General features: G+C 47.4%; 1 protein-coding gene across 2 annotated transcripts in view; it reads right to left on the bottom strand.

The window, feature by feature from the left end:
• The window catches only part of STK32B (serine/threonine kinase 32B), a 339814-nt gene that overhangs the window by 26932 nt on the left and 298615 nt on the right, over positions 1-14267 (bottom strand). For both annotated transcript variants that reach the window (XM_059923343.1, XM_059923344.1), the window contains exon 7: positions 4050-4153. In XM_059923343.1, coding sequence (XP_059779326.1) covers positions 4050-4153 — 104 coding nt within the window. The remainder of the gene's footprint in view (positions 1-4049; positions 4154-14267) is intronic.

The raw sequence follows: 14267 nt of genomic DNA, 5'->3' as shown, positions 1-14267 counted from the left end.
GTGCTATGCAGTAGGTCCTTATTAGTTATCTGTTTTATATAGTAGTGTGTATATGTCAATCCCAATCTTCCAATTTATCCCTCAGTAAGTCAGACAGAGAAAGACAAATATCATATGATATCACTTATATGTGGAATCTTAAAAAAGGGTACAGATGAACTTATCTACAAAACTGAAATAGAGTCACAGATGTAGAAGACAACGTTTGGTTACCAGAATCTCCGTTAGTCCCCTTGATTACTCTATGGCAGTGGTTCTCAAGCGGGGATAATCTGTCCCTCCAGGGGACATATGGCAATGTCTGGGGACATTTTGGTTGTCCTTACTGGGTGGGGGCAAAGTCCTGCTGGCATCTAGTGGGTAGAGGCCGCGGATGCAGCTAAACATCCTACAGTGCACCGAGCAGCCCCCATCACAAAGCAGTACCCAGTCCCAAGCGTCCGTAGAGCTGAGGCTGAGGAACCCTGCGCTTTGCAACCACTGTTCTCCCCATTTGATAGACAAGAAACAGGCTCACCCCAGACATTCAGAAACTGTGCAACAAAGCTGGGATTTGATCCCCGGAACATGTGATTCCAAAGCCCAGACTCTCGCTTGACCACCATACTGTCGCTTCCATGAACAGCACCACACTGCCTACAAAGTGAAGCCAGTGCCTCCAGCTGACCTCAGGGTCCTTTCTAGACAGCCCCCAGACTGTCTTTCTGACTGCTGGTCAGTCTAAGATGTTTGCTGTGTCAGCCTCAGCTGCCCTTCCCGGTCTCTGCTCACACGGTTTCCCAACCAACTCATGTATGATTCCCCTTAACGCTTCCTCCCTCAGAAATTCTTCCCTGCTCCTCTAAGAAGAAGTCATCAGCGCTGTCCCTGCAGCTACCTGTCTGAGAATCATCGCCACGTGCACATTTATGTAGCGGTCAGCATCCCTCCTGTGTGCTGGACACCACCTGTGCCCCGCCCACATTTTCTCCCGGAATCCCCACGGTGACCCCGCAGGCCGGCCTCATCATCCCCATTTCATGAAGGAGGAAGCCAGGGCTCAGAGGAGTTAAGTGACTAAGGCGGAATCACAGCATCAAGGCACACGGGGTGTGGATGGGAGCCCGGACCCCTGCCCACCGGGCCCAGGACCTCCCCACTAACGGTCCGCAGCCACATGTGACTCAGCTCCTCCCCCAGGGCCTGTCTCCACCTTGAGAGGTGCTAAGTTGGAAAGGATGCAGGCCTGCCAGCAGGCCCCTGGGGTGGGAATCAGAGAGACCAGGGGAGGGGAGCTGACATGGACCGAGTGCCGACCCTTTATCAGTCACAGAGCTGGGTAATTGGCATTGTCAGAATCACTTAATATTCACAGCCACCCTGTTGGGTAGGTGTTACTATTATTATTATTTTTTCAGTTAACAGATGGAGGATTCTGAGCGTTTGGTCTGTCTACTGGCCTTGGTTAAGATCACAGACAAGGCGCCTGGTAGAGCCAGGGTTTGAACCTGTGAATTCTTCTAAGATCCTCTTTCTGTGTTACGAGGAGGCAGCTTTCAGTTGAGTAAGAGGAAAATCTTTCTAGCCATTAGGGCTTTAAAAGAATGAAACAGGTTCTTTCTGGAGATAAGAGCCCTGTGCCTGCGGAGGAAAACCAGAGGACAGGTGCGTGACACTGCCAGGGATGCCGTCAAGGAGCCTGGAAGGTGGGGAAATGGGCTGGGCTAAGACCTTTAAGGCCCTTCTCTGGGTCAGTGGATGAGAAACCTCCCTCTCCTCTCTGTCCCCACGGGGGGTTCTCTTCAGGGGGTGTGGTCACAGTCCCAGAGATAATTGTGCTCAAAAGGGAACTCTCCAGGTGGCACCTTCTTGAGTCTTTTTTTTTTTTTTTCACTTAGCAGGTCTCAGGGTGAGAACTGAGATTCTTGTCTGGGCTCATAGGAAAGTTGGGTACAAGTTACTCCCCTCATCTGGGCTGCAGGATCCAAGCAGGCTCACAGAATTCTCTGCATTGACATTTCAAGCCCACCGATGGCACTCCACTCCTCTGCTCTCCTGATAGAGCATTTCGGGAGAGATGTCTCTTTCTGCTCTAGGACTAGAGCATGCCTGGGTCCCTGGCTAACATACCATATTAATACCTTCAATCTCCCACACCTTTCATTTCTAATGCTTTCCAACTCTACGATCTTAGAATATGTGTTAGAAAATTCCCATCATGACTTTCATCTTTTGGAGGTAAGGAGCTCCCTGGATCCTGAGGGAATCAAGGAACGGGGGGGGGGGATCACCTATCAGGGATGCTGTCACTGACATGATGGAGGAATTTCAATGAGGAAGGATAACTTCTAAATGCACATGGTCCATGGAAAAATATGAGTGTTTTTCGGTACAGCTTTTGGACTAAATGTGATCGTTTCCAGGATTAAAAAAACAGAATAAACTATTTGCATAAACCCATTGTGTTTCAAGTCGGAGATGAACAGACCAAGATATCTGGGAGTCAGAGTCACACTAACCCATAACAGGCATTCTTGTTCACTCTGTCCCCACACCAAAGGCCCGATCCCACCATGTGACCCTCCCTCTTCTATTAAAAGTGGCATTTCGATCCCTGAGCAGAAAACTCAGATAAATTGAAAATGAAACGTTTTATTTTGAAGCTCTTGGGGCTTTTTGCCAAGTCATCATCTTTGACTGTCCTGACTTGTATTCTGACAGAGAATATACTTTCTGCTGGCAAATGACCAATCATGCTTGGGTCGACTGCTTGCCAAGGTCATTTGTATGACTGATTCCATGATAAACATCATCTGGCGATGTCTGTGTTCTCTGGTTCATACAAATATCATGGGGACCCTCATGTCCCCTCCTGGAGCATGTATATCAAAGAACCAGTACATGACAAAGGAACCAACCAGGGAGATGGAGAGAGATGAATTGTTTTCATTCAGTGCCCGAGAAAACTCACAAGTCCATATACATATTTTTTGCATTCTAACAACATCATCAGGTATGTTTTTGAGGAATTCAGGGGAAATCACTGAGATCAAGAGAGACCCCAGTTGCCTGAACCACAGGGGGATAACTAATAACACTCACATAGCTTGGATGGTTTTCACACAGCTGTCATCATTCCTTCCTTCCTTCATTCCCACCAGTTATCACTATGCACTGGGGGCTCCTGCCCTCAAGGGGCGCTGTCTACCCCCCTGAATATGCATATATGCAGATGACCGTGAGACAATGTTAAAGCAGCAGCCAGTGGGAGGAACTGACTCTCTACGCTGTGTGCTGTGTGCTGGGTGCTGGAGCTATAAGGTGGGTAATATGCAAACTGAGTGTCCCAGTCTAGGGGCGCATCGATCCCAGGATAACTTCAGCACCACAGAATAGACTGAAAGGATGTTACTATCCCCATTGTATGAAGGGGAAACCATGGTCCTGAAAGGTTAAGTGGCGTCATTTTCAAACGATACTTGTGTAAAAAAAAAAAAAAGCCTCGAAATTCGTTTGTCATAATTCTTTCTGCTAAAATAAAACTGAGTTATTAGTTGCCAAATAGCTCCATTAGTCATCTTCAGCTTTTAAATTTAAAAGAAATAAAACAAAAATACGTACTGAATGCCCCATTTTTATAGGACACTGAGCTAAGTATTCGGGGAAGGTTGGAACTAAAATAACAACAACAAAAAACCAAGCTGGAAAGTTGGGCACGGGCGCATCATGTTGTGGGTTGAGAGAGGACAGCGTTTGAAATCATGACACCAAGATGCTTTGGGTGTTTGAGCTGCCACGGATCAGCTGCTGAGCTTCACACAAGACCCTCCCCCTCTGGACATCCCTGTCCCCGTGAGTAGAATGAGGGGCTGGACCAGAAGCTTGTTAAGAGCTTTCTAATGCTCAGGACCTTGGAGTTGGCACACGGGCAATCAGGACTGACACCCAGGGCTGCTTGCCGGCATGGTGCACGTCCAGCGGCAGGGCCATTCCACACCACCCAAGCCTGGTAGAAGCTGAGCCCCCCACTTCCACAGCCCTCGCGTTCACCACACGGGCGCACATCTTACCCAGCCCCGCAGCAGCTCATAGGCCGTGACACCCAGGGACCACCAGTCAACGGGGTAGGAGTACCCGGGGCCTCCGTCCACATACACCTGGAACACTTCCGGGGCTGCCAACGACAGGACAAAAGAACATCACTGCGCATATCACTTTACACTCCTTGCCTCTTACAGAGAGGACGCGGGGCCAGGAACCCAGCTTTCTGGATGGCAAAGCCAGTACTCCATCTGCTATGCCACGTGGTTTCTGCCCTCCGTAAGCCACAAGGTGCAGGCATCACAGGAAACACTGGTGTGCCACCTGGGACAGAATACAAATGGGGCACCCCAAGTGTGCTGTGCAGGGCGTTCTCTCGGGGAGGGTCAGGGAAAGTCTGGGGAGGAGGAGGGTTTGCTGGAGTATGAATCACGGTCAGCACGGGGAGTAAAGTCTGAGTTCAGAAGAAGAAACTGCACCCCCAAGGGGCTAAGAACCTTGCTAAATGTCATTCTGCTCTGGCACCAACACCAGGTCAGGTGTCCCAACAACTAGGATGCTTAGAGCCCTTTGTGCCTGGTGCCTGTTTCAGGTACAGTTTTATTTTAGCATAGGTGGGATCGAATATGAAATATCCAGGATAAGTAAATGCACAGGGACAGAAGGCAGATCGTGGGTTGCCAGGGGCCGGGAGGGAGGATGGGGAGCAACTGCTCACTGGGTTTCCTCTGCGGTGATGAATGTTCTGGAACTAGACAGAGGTGGTGGTTACACAACATTGTGAATGTACTAAATGCCACTCTGTTTGAAAACAGTTCATTTTACGTTATGTGAATTTCACCTCAATAAATAAACAAGTGGAGGGTGGAGGCCCCTGGGTGATGGATCCTTACTCCTCAGGGGGCTGCAGCTGTTCCAGGGTCCCCTGGCCCTGCTGCTTCCTAAGCTAATGGGTGGTGGGTTCATCATTGCCTCACCCCCAACTCACCAGGCCAGGAGTGCATCTCCAGCTCTAATTGCTCATATTGGCTTCCAGGAAAGTCTTGGGAAATGTGAATCATTTCTAGCAAATTAATTTGTAGATGTAATTCCATTTTACAGGTGTCAGAGCAGCCAAACTCTCTTGCAGGGAAGCAGGACATGTTGTGTTTAAAGACGTCTCGACTCAATTTTCAGACTGGCATTCAGACGGCGTGGGATCGGGGAGGGCCAGATGAGGCAGATGAGGGCAGACATGGACACTCGAATCTGGGCTCTGGATTGGCAGCTGGACCATTGAACCTGACCAGCGGCCAGATCCCAGCTGCCCTCTAGAGACCCTCTCCATTTACTTTGTATTTTACAGCACTTTCACCCGAGGGTTCTCCTTTCCTCTTCACGACAACCCTCAGGGCCATGTTATCATTTGACACATTTTACCAAAGAGGTTCAGAGAGGGACAGCGGTGCACAGGAAGTTACACAGCAGGGGAGTTCAGAGCTGACGTGCGCCTTGATACACTGGTCGGATCCCAGTTTGAAAAAAGGTTCGTATCAACATTTGAGTACAGAAACATACTCAGTCTGCACTGGGGAAGATGTGGTTGGGAGTTTGAGGAAATGTCCCTTTGGGTAATTTGAGCTTCCCAAAGGAAGCAACATGGTGTGATGGGAAACAGGAAGAAGGTCAGTGGGGCTGGAGCTGAATTAACAAGTTCTATTTGCCTCAGTTTTGTAAAACATGAACAAGAATAAACAGTGTATTCATAGGGTTCTTATGAGGATTAAGGAACAATGCAGGCTGAGAGCTAAGCCCGATGCCTGGCCGGTCTATTGTGAGCATTCCGGGAATCTTGGGGATGGTTTTTATGGCTAGAATTGTCATTCAAACCTCCGCTTCTGATCACACTCGGCCTCCCCACGGTCCACGCAGTCAGCCTGGGAAGCGTGCTAAACTTCATCCTCCTCAGCCTCATGACCTATCAGTCTACAGACCCGCTGAGTTTGGCATTTCCAGCATCTTTCTGTCTGCCCCTTCCTATCGATCCTAAATCAACCTGAATTCAAAGGTGGCAATCATACCTGTTCATTAAACATCTAGTGAGAAAATATTTCATTTCCTAGCAGCTCCAGGCACTGAGCTGTGCTATTCTGCATCCCACTGGGAGCCTGAGGCTGAGCTCCAACCCAGAGGGGCTTCCTTCCCTGCACCCCAATCTGTGTACTTGTCCTTCTTCCCTCTGTGCTGAGGGTTCCAGGAGAGAAGGAGACACATCATGCTGGTCTGTGCATGTGTAGATGTAATTCTACAGAACCGGGGCCTTGACAGCTGCTGGCCCAGCCCATGTGCTCAGACAGTGAGGGAGGCAGGGACACGCCCAGGAGTGCAGGAGAGGCTGCGTGCCCAGGTGTCCCCATAAATCCTTGTAGTGCCTGGCAGCCCCATGCCCATCTGGAATTCAGGGTAGAAGCAGCAGCTGACCAATTCTGTCCTGGCTGTTGACCAAGTCTGTCCTGGCTGTTGTGACCAACCAAGTGACAAATGTCTGCAGCCTGTGACCCCACTCCCAGAGAAGGTGACAGTCTCTCCTCCCTTGCACACTTAGGGCTGATAGAACAAAAACAACCTTTATGTCACAATCCATATGCCACCAAAACGGCCGCTTTAGTGGCCTGGATCAGTGCTTAGAGGCGAGGGCATCATATAGGATTAGAGCTTGAAGGACAGGTACAAGACACAGACCTGTCACCATCATTTCAGGTATGAATGAATGAATATGGAAACTACAGTTTGCCAGGTGCTTTGTTAAGGATTTTACACGTACTACTTCTCTTCATCCTCCCAACCGCCCAATAAAACAAGCCTACAATGATCTCCACGTTCCAGATGAGGAGGCAGAGACGTGAAGGGGTGTAGTTGGGTGAACAGTGTCCCCAGAAGATATGTCCAAGTACCTGCGAATAGGGCCTTATTTGGAAATAGGGACTTTGCAGATGTAATTAATACAGACGTCAGGATAAAGCCATCCCGGATTCAGGGTGGACCCTTCCTAGATTCAATGGCTGATGCCTTTCTAAGAGAAAGAAGAGGGAGATTTGAGAGAAAGAGAAAGCCGTGGGAGGAGGCAGAGCTTGGAGGGATACGGCCACAAGCCAAGGAAGCCCTGGAGCCCCCGGGAAGCTGGAAGAGCCAGGAAGGAGCCTCTCCCACACCCCCGAGGGAGCACGGCTCTGCAGACACCTTGACATTGAACTACTGGCTTCCAGAACTGTGAGTGAATGAATTTCTGTTGCTCCAAGCCACCACATTTGTGGGACTTTGTTGTGTAGCCCTAGGAAACTAGTCAGAGGGGCTGGGAACTTGCTCCAGGTCATCCAGCTGGGATGGCAGAGCTGGGATTAGCCTCTCTCGGTATCTGACTCCAAAGTCCTTTCTCCTATACTGAGGTGACTTCCAGGGGTGATGGACTTACCTGAGGATGGGTCCTGATGAAAGCTTCTACCTTCCTTCCCTCTGTCCCAGAGCCTGGCACTCAGCCAAGTACATGGTAGGCACTTAGTCAATGCATGTCAATTTCACCCTGGTGCCATAGAGCTGGTCCAGCACATTGCTTGCCCGCTTTAGAAGTAGAGACAGCTCACAGCCTAGGAGTGTCAGCATGGCAGAGGTGCAGGGTCCCTTGGAAACCGTCTTGTCATCGTCCCCTCTGTGTTAGAATTGGCCACCGGGCTTGAGGGGCGAGAGTGGCTTGCCTCGGCCACAACTCACCAACTCACGGCTCAAGTCAGAACTCCTGGTCCTGACTTCCAGGTTCAGGGAGTTCCCATTATTGGAACAGTTAAATTCAGCCATCAATGCCGAATGACTCTCCCTCCTCAGCTCCTGTATCCCCTTCCTCCTCTTCGCCAACACATGGCCCTTGTTCAGATCCCCATTCTTTCCTCCCGGTCTCCTGCACTAGCTTCTCCACCAGTCCTCTGGCTTCCAGAGTCTCCTTCTTCAGTCCGTCCTTGCTTCTGGGGGAGTTAGCTTTCTGATATGCAACTCAGACCACGGCAGTACCCTGCCTCAAGGTCTTCCTATCACGATGGCTGTTTCACAATCTGTATTCCCAGGAATGCCACCAGCCATGTTAGGCTCATAGATTTTGGAGGAGAAAGGATTCTGAGGTCAAACATGTCTGGGAAATGACGAGGTTCAATTGCGTTCTTTCTTGTATTTTTCTTAGCGCCTTTAATGACTCAATAGCAAGCATGGTTTGGAAATTTATTAGACTTGATCCTGGAATCTTTTTGATTTTTCAGTGGAACAGTACAAAGTACTAGGGCTGGAAACCCATGTGGCCTAGAGGGTGGTTTAAATTCTGTAGCCCCTCAGCTCCTACCTGTAGATCTTCTAAGCTGTATTACCGCCCAGGGGTTGCCCATGGCCAGCTTGGGCTCCAGCTGCACACGCTGCTTGCTTTTCCTAGAACACCCTGTCTGTCTATCGGTCTCTTTTTCTCTCCCCTAATCCACCAGGTTCTCTCACAAAGGGTGCAGCTTCAGAGTTACCACTTCTAGGAGCCGAATACGTACCATTCTGCAGGCTTCTTTACATGTGTCATGTATTCCTCAAAATACATCTCTGCTATTATTATTTTCTTATCATTCCCCTCCCTCCAGACTAGATTAGAGCTTCCTTTTTATCCCCACCTTCCCCAGGCATCTCTTGATTTTTTACATTCCGGCTGCATTTTTGCTTATTTGTCTGCTTCTTGCTAGACTTTAAGCTCCCTGAGGGCAGGGACGGTCATGCTCTCCCTGGCTCCCCAAGTCTTGCCTGGCATGAAGAAGACACGTGGGCAAGGTTTGTTGACTGACCAAATAAATGAATGATCGTATAAAAAAAAAGCAAACACTAGGACAGCCCGCGCTATGTGCCAGGCCCCGTTCTAAGCTCTTGACACACTGCTAATAAAAATAGCTCATCTTTCTGGAGCATCTATCATGCACCAAACTTTGTTTTAAGGGTTTAGCAGGTATTAACTCATTTAATCTTCACAATGACGTGGAATTTGGCTAGCTGCAGCTGAGTCTCACTGAGGAAAGACCAGGATGTTCTGGGCTGATGCTGGCAAGGCTAGGACTGGGGGTTCCCTGGAGCAGAGTGAGTGATGAAGGAACCCTGAAGGGGGAGCCCAGGACAGCAAACGACAAACCAAGCAGATAGCTGAAGTTGGCTATGGTCTTGCCCAGAAAGGATGTCCAGGGCCCAAGGTCTGGGTACGCCTGCAGGGGTGATGGATGAATGAAATTCCCCAAGGTCTTCCAGAAAGAAAAACAACTAAAACTTCTTGCAATGCCCTGGTGGGGTAAGGGCCAACCCTGCATCTATTTTGAGCCATAGAAAATGCCCACTGTAACCATCATCATCATGCACAAAACAGTCATGCAGAGCTTTCTAGGGCACAAATATTCCTTCATAATTACCCCCACCCATGCTCAAAGCACCCTAAGCCCCAGATGAAGAAACAGACGCACAGAGAGGTAAAGGGGCAAGTTCAGGGCCGTGGAGACAGCAAGTGGAAGAGCGTGGACGGGAAGGCTGCTCTTACCACTTTCAAGGGGCGCTCAATGCAGCTGTTCCGTTATTATCATGAGCAGTGGTTTTCTTTACAACACCAAGAGCTCCATTATTAATGTGGCCATTTGTTGAGCATCTACCATGTGCTAGAAGCTCTTCAAGTTTCTTTACATATATTATTTACTCCTCAGGAAAGCTAACATTTATGGAACACTTTCTACAGTTTCACATGCATTATCTCATTTTATCCTCAGAAGGAACTTGAGAGGCGAGTACGATCATGATCTCCATCTGAGGAAGCCAGGCTTGGAGAGGTGACACAGCTACCGTGGCTCTGAGCCTTATTTGAACCCAGGCCTCCCCCATTCTCTGGGGTCATCCAGAATGACGACCAGATCTTGCCCTGTCTCCTTCAAACTCCAGACCTTACACCATCTTTATGTATATGCTGAAAATAATGTATCATAAAACAGATATACATATACACACACAATATATACTTTATATGTTTTATACGCCAAAATCTCTCCATGGTCAATGCATTAAATCTGTGAATTCAATTGGAACGAAAATCAAGAGTATTTACGAAGGTCCGGGTATTCTAAATTTAGCAAATTAAGGTTTCAACATAGTCCAAAAGAAGAAAAAAACATGTGGTTCGCCATTAACATGCACATTAATAAAAGGGGCTGTTGAATCACATTCCCCAGCAACACCTGTTTCCTTCCCCGCTACATCCCCAGGATCCTTCACAGTGTGCATGCACGTTGCACGCTCCATGGATAGTTGTGAGCCCACGAATGAATACACTGGGGGGAAATCGGGCTCCACGGAAGCCGCTTCCCCGGCACGGCCCAGTGGCGTGGACAGATCAGCCCCATTTCCCACTAACCATTTCTACCAGTAGCTGAGCAATTCTGTCAGTGCAGGTTTTAAATGGAAAGTGAGTCTGGATTCCAAGGGACATCAGAGAATTGGCCTTCCAGAAAAGCAAGAACATGGGGTGTCGTCTGAAAGAGATCACCCCGAGGCCATGTAAATATGCATGTGGTGGGCTTTGCCCCCTATCCTCACCACACAGAGTTTACTTCCTCATTAGACTAAAAATATGGAGAAAACCCACAGAAACCTCCTAAGTTATAATTATTGGTCTGCTGCTTTAGCTCTACGAATATTCCTGAAGGCTTTGATTGCTGCAGTGGAGCGTGACAATGCTATTCAACGTCTAGCTTACAAGCTGACTGGCTTCCAGGATCGGTTTCTACAGGTAATTGCGCCCTTCTGGAATGGGAACATAGAATTACCGCATTTCAGCCTAGAGGGGACCTTCAAGGTAATTTCCTTCCTCCCCTACATTTTGTAGGTGAGGAAGCCGAAGCCTGTTGGAGGAGTTCCATGGCTTCCAGCCCAGCTGGGACCAGAGCCCAGTTCTCCTGTCCACTGAGCCTTTCTGTGGCTCACACATCCCGGCTGGCAGGATGTGCCAGATCTGGACACCTCCACCTAGAAGCCCCACAGGCATGGCATATTCAATCTGTCCAAGCCAAACTCTCCCTCCCCAACTGCCCCTTCTCCTGGATTCTCAGTCTCTGTCGATGGGCTGCTCAGTTGTGCAAGTCAGAAACGTGGGAGTCTCATGGACCCTGCTCCTCATCCAGCCTATGTTTTGGATCATGTGATTAATTCTCAAGACTCATCATTTTTCCCTTCCAGAATCTTCCTCTCTTCTCTGGTCCTTTTTCACTTCTGCTTGGACTCAGGACAGCTCCTCCCTTACCTCAGCCCGGGGCCCTTTAATCCCACTACACTTACTCCTCAAACCTTTCTAAGTCAGTAGAATCAGTGGAACGGAGAGACGGAAGGTGTGAGTGTAGTGATTATTCAACCTGAACCTGAACCCCAGCTCCCAGGCTTACTGCCACAGTGGCCTCAGGCAAAATGCCTAACCTCTTATTTGTACCTTGGTTTTCCTCATCTGTAAAAAGGAATAACGATGTCCGCTACATCAAGTTATTGAGAAGAGAAAATGAAGTTCTGTACGTATTTATTGAGCACAAAGTAAGTGCTCAATAAATGCAATCTAACATTGTTGTCATTGTATTATCATTCACATGTTCAAATCACTTAATTAAAATCTTTCCAGGGCTTCCCAGGTGGCGCGGTGATTGAGAGCCTGCCTGCTAATGCAGGGGATGTGGGTTCGAGCTCTGGTCCGGGAAGATCCCACATGCCGCGGAGCGGCTGGGCCCGTGTGCCACAGCTGCTGAGCCTGCACTCTGGAGCCTGCGAGCCACAGCTACTGAGCCCGCGTGCCTGGACCCCGTGCTCCGCAACAAGAGAAGCCACCACAATGAGAGGCCCACGCACTGCAATGAAGAGTGGCCCCCGCTTGCTGCAGCTGGAGAAAGCCCACGAGCAGCGATGAAGACCCAGTGCAGCCAAAAATAAATAAATAAAAATAAATAAATTTATAAAAAAAAAACTTTCCAAATTTTTCTATTTACTGTAGAATAATGGTCAAACTCCTTAGCATGAAAAATTCCTAAAAATAGGTTCCAACCTCCTCATATTTTGGCCACTATCTTTATTATATCCATTGTGCCAACTTTAAAGAATAGGAAACACTTTATGTTTAATCTTCTATGACTTGCCTGGTAATCTTTACCCTATTTTTTATACTCATGAACTCCTACTCATACTTCAAAACCCAGACCAAATTTTACACCTTCTGTGGAGTGTTCTTCAAGTCCCTTCCTGTTTCTCAGTTCCCTTCTTTTCCCCTCTCTTGGCCAAGTACATCAGTGTTCTGGATTCTCACCAAACCCTTGTCGGTTCCTGCCTTGCAGCACTGATCATGCTGTACTGTAATTAAGGATATACATGTCCACCGTTCTCACTGGACTGTGAGCTCTTTGAATAGGGGTATGACTAAGTCAGGGTCAAAACCTCAGGGATTAGCACAAAGCTATATGTGAGTCATTTAGAACAAGGACTGACACAGAGCAAGTTCCAAATAGATGTGAGCTAGTTATTATTATATCAATTCATTATTGAATGGGAAATGAAATGTACACATAAATGAAAGCTCAGCTCACAAATGTACATGTTGTACATGTTCCCCAAATGATTCAAGAGCTCCATCATCATTCTTTGATTATAGTATGTGGAAAAGCTGTGGAAAGCAGAGATGAGCAGGGTGCCTGGCCTCTGTCTGGATCCCTTGGGGGCAATTCATGCTTCTTTGGCTTTTTATCTTGGCAAATGAACTCAGATATTAATCTGAGATGAAATGAATCTGTTGCATCAGTCTGATAATTTCTTTCTATCTGGTGATGCTAGTAGCGTTAATAGTTAACAGAAGAGTGGTTTCATTAAGGTGTGTAAGACGCTGCTCAGGTGTAGACCAGTAGGACCTCACCTGTCTGCATGAGAAAAGGAACGGCAGGGAAAGTTTAATTGGCTGAGAAGCTCTGATGAGATACAGAAGTTAATGATGCACCAGTACCAGAAAACTGCTTCATGTTAAATGTGTCAGATTAAATTAGTAGATTAAAAAAAAAAAGACCCTTGGAAAGTTTTCAGAGAGAATGATGGAAAGTGCTAACTGAAAGCACAGGGTTAGAATCAAGTGCATTTTACACAGTTAATATGTGACATGGGGGACAAACATCTAAATAGCATGTTAGGCTGATGGAAAAGTTCATTTAGATAGTGCTACACTCTTAAAGGATTCCAAGATCCCTGTTTATCTAAGGCCCATAATGTTCATTAAAATTTCCCACTGTCAAAAGCTTTGGTGGGTACACAGGTACCACATGATCTGGCCCCGCCATGTCTCCAGGCTCACTCTCCTTGCCTACTTCGTTCAGGCCAATCTAGCTTCCTTATGGTTCCTTCGATGTGACAAGCTCCTTTTTGCCTCAGGGTCTAGGCAAAAAGTTGCCATCTCCTGAGTGCTTTTCCACCTGTTGTGCTGAACAACACCTATTCATCCTTTAGAAACTAGCTGAAAGTCACTTCCTCAGCAAAGTTATCCTGACCCCTCCAATCTAATCATCTATCCCATCAGCATCTCTCTTTTTCCACCATAATCCTTAGAAAGACCTCAAACAATTCTACTCTGTTTAAAATGTAGGAGTTGGAAAGAGTGTCACTCCCAGCCTAACAGTGAGAAAAAGCTCGATCATCTATGAAACCATAACTTTTCTTGAACTCAACTAGTCTGAAATTTAAGGAAAGACGAGTGCCTTCAAGAAGATTTGGGATGTGAAGACTGGCTTACCTTGGGAAGAACATGGGAAGAAAATAGGGCTGCCATAGAAGAAAGTAAGGAGACTTAAATTAAGATGCTTAATTTAACTGAATTGCTGAAGGTTGTGTAAGAACTTAAGTGAGAGAATAGAACTATTGTTTGTCTAGATACAAGAGGAATTTGCACTACTCACCGACTCCTCTCTACATACCCTCACTGGGTACTCATGACAAACACTGGGCACAAAGCCTTTTCCTTATATGAAAAGGCAAAGGATAGAAAAGCCAAAATAATTTTGAAAAGAAGAAAAAAGCTGAAGGACTCTCACTACCTGATCCGAGTATTATTATGAAGCGAAAGGAAAAGTATGAGATTAGTCAAAGCATAAACAAATAGATCAATGGAACAGAATAGAATTCAGAAACAGACCCATACATTTATGGTCAATTGA

This window comes from Balaenoptera ricei, chromosome 5 (assembly GCF_028023285.1).
Source record: "Balaenoptera ricei isolate mBalRic1 chromosome 5, mBalRic1.hap2, whole genome shotgun sequence".
NCBI classification, from domain to species: domain Eukaryota; kingdom Metazoa; phylum Chordata; class Mammalia; order Artiodactyla; family Balaenopteridae; genus Balaenoptera; species Balaenoptera ricei.
Note: the sequence above shows the minus strand (reverse complement) of the source record. Positions and strands in the feature narration are given on the sequence as shown.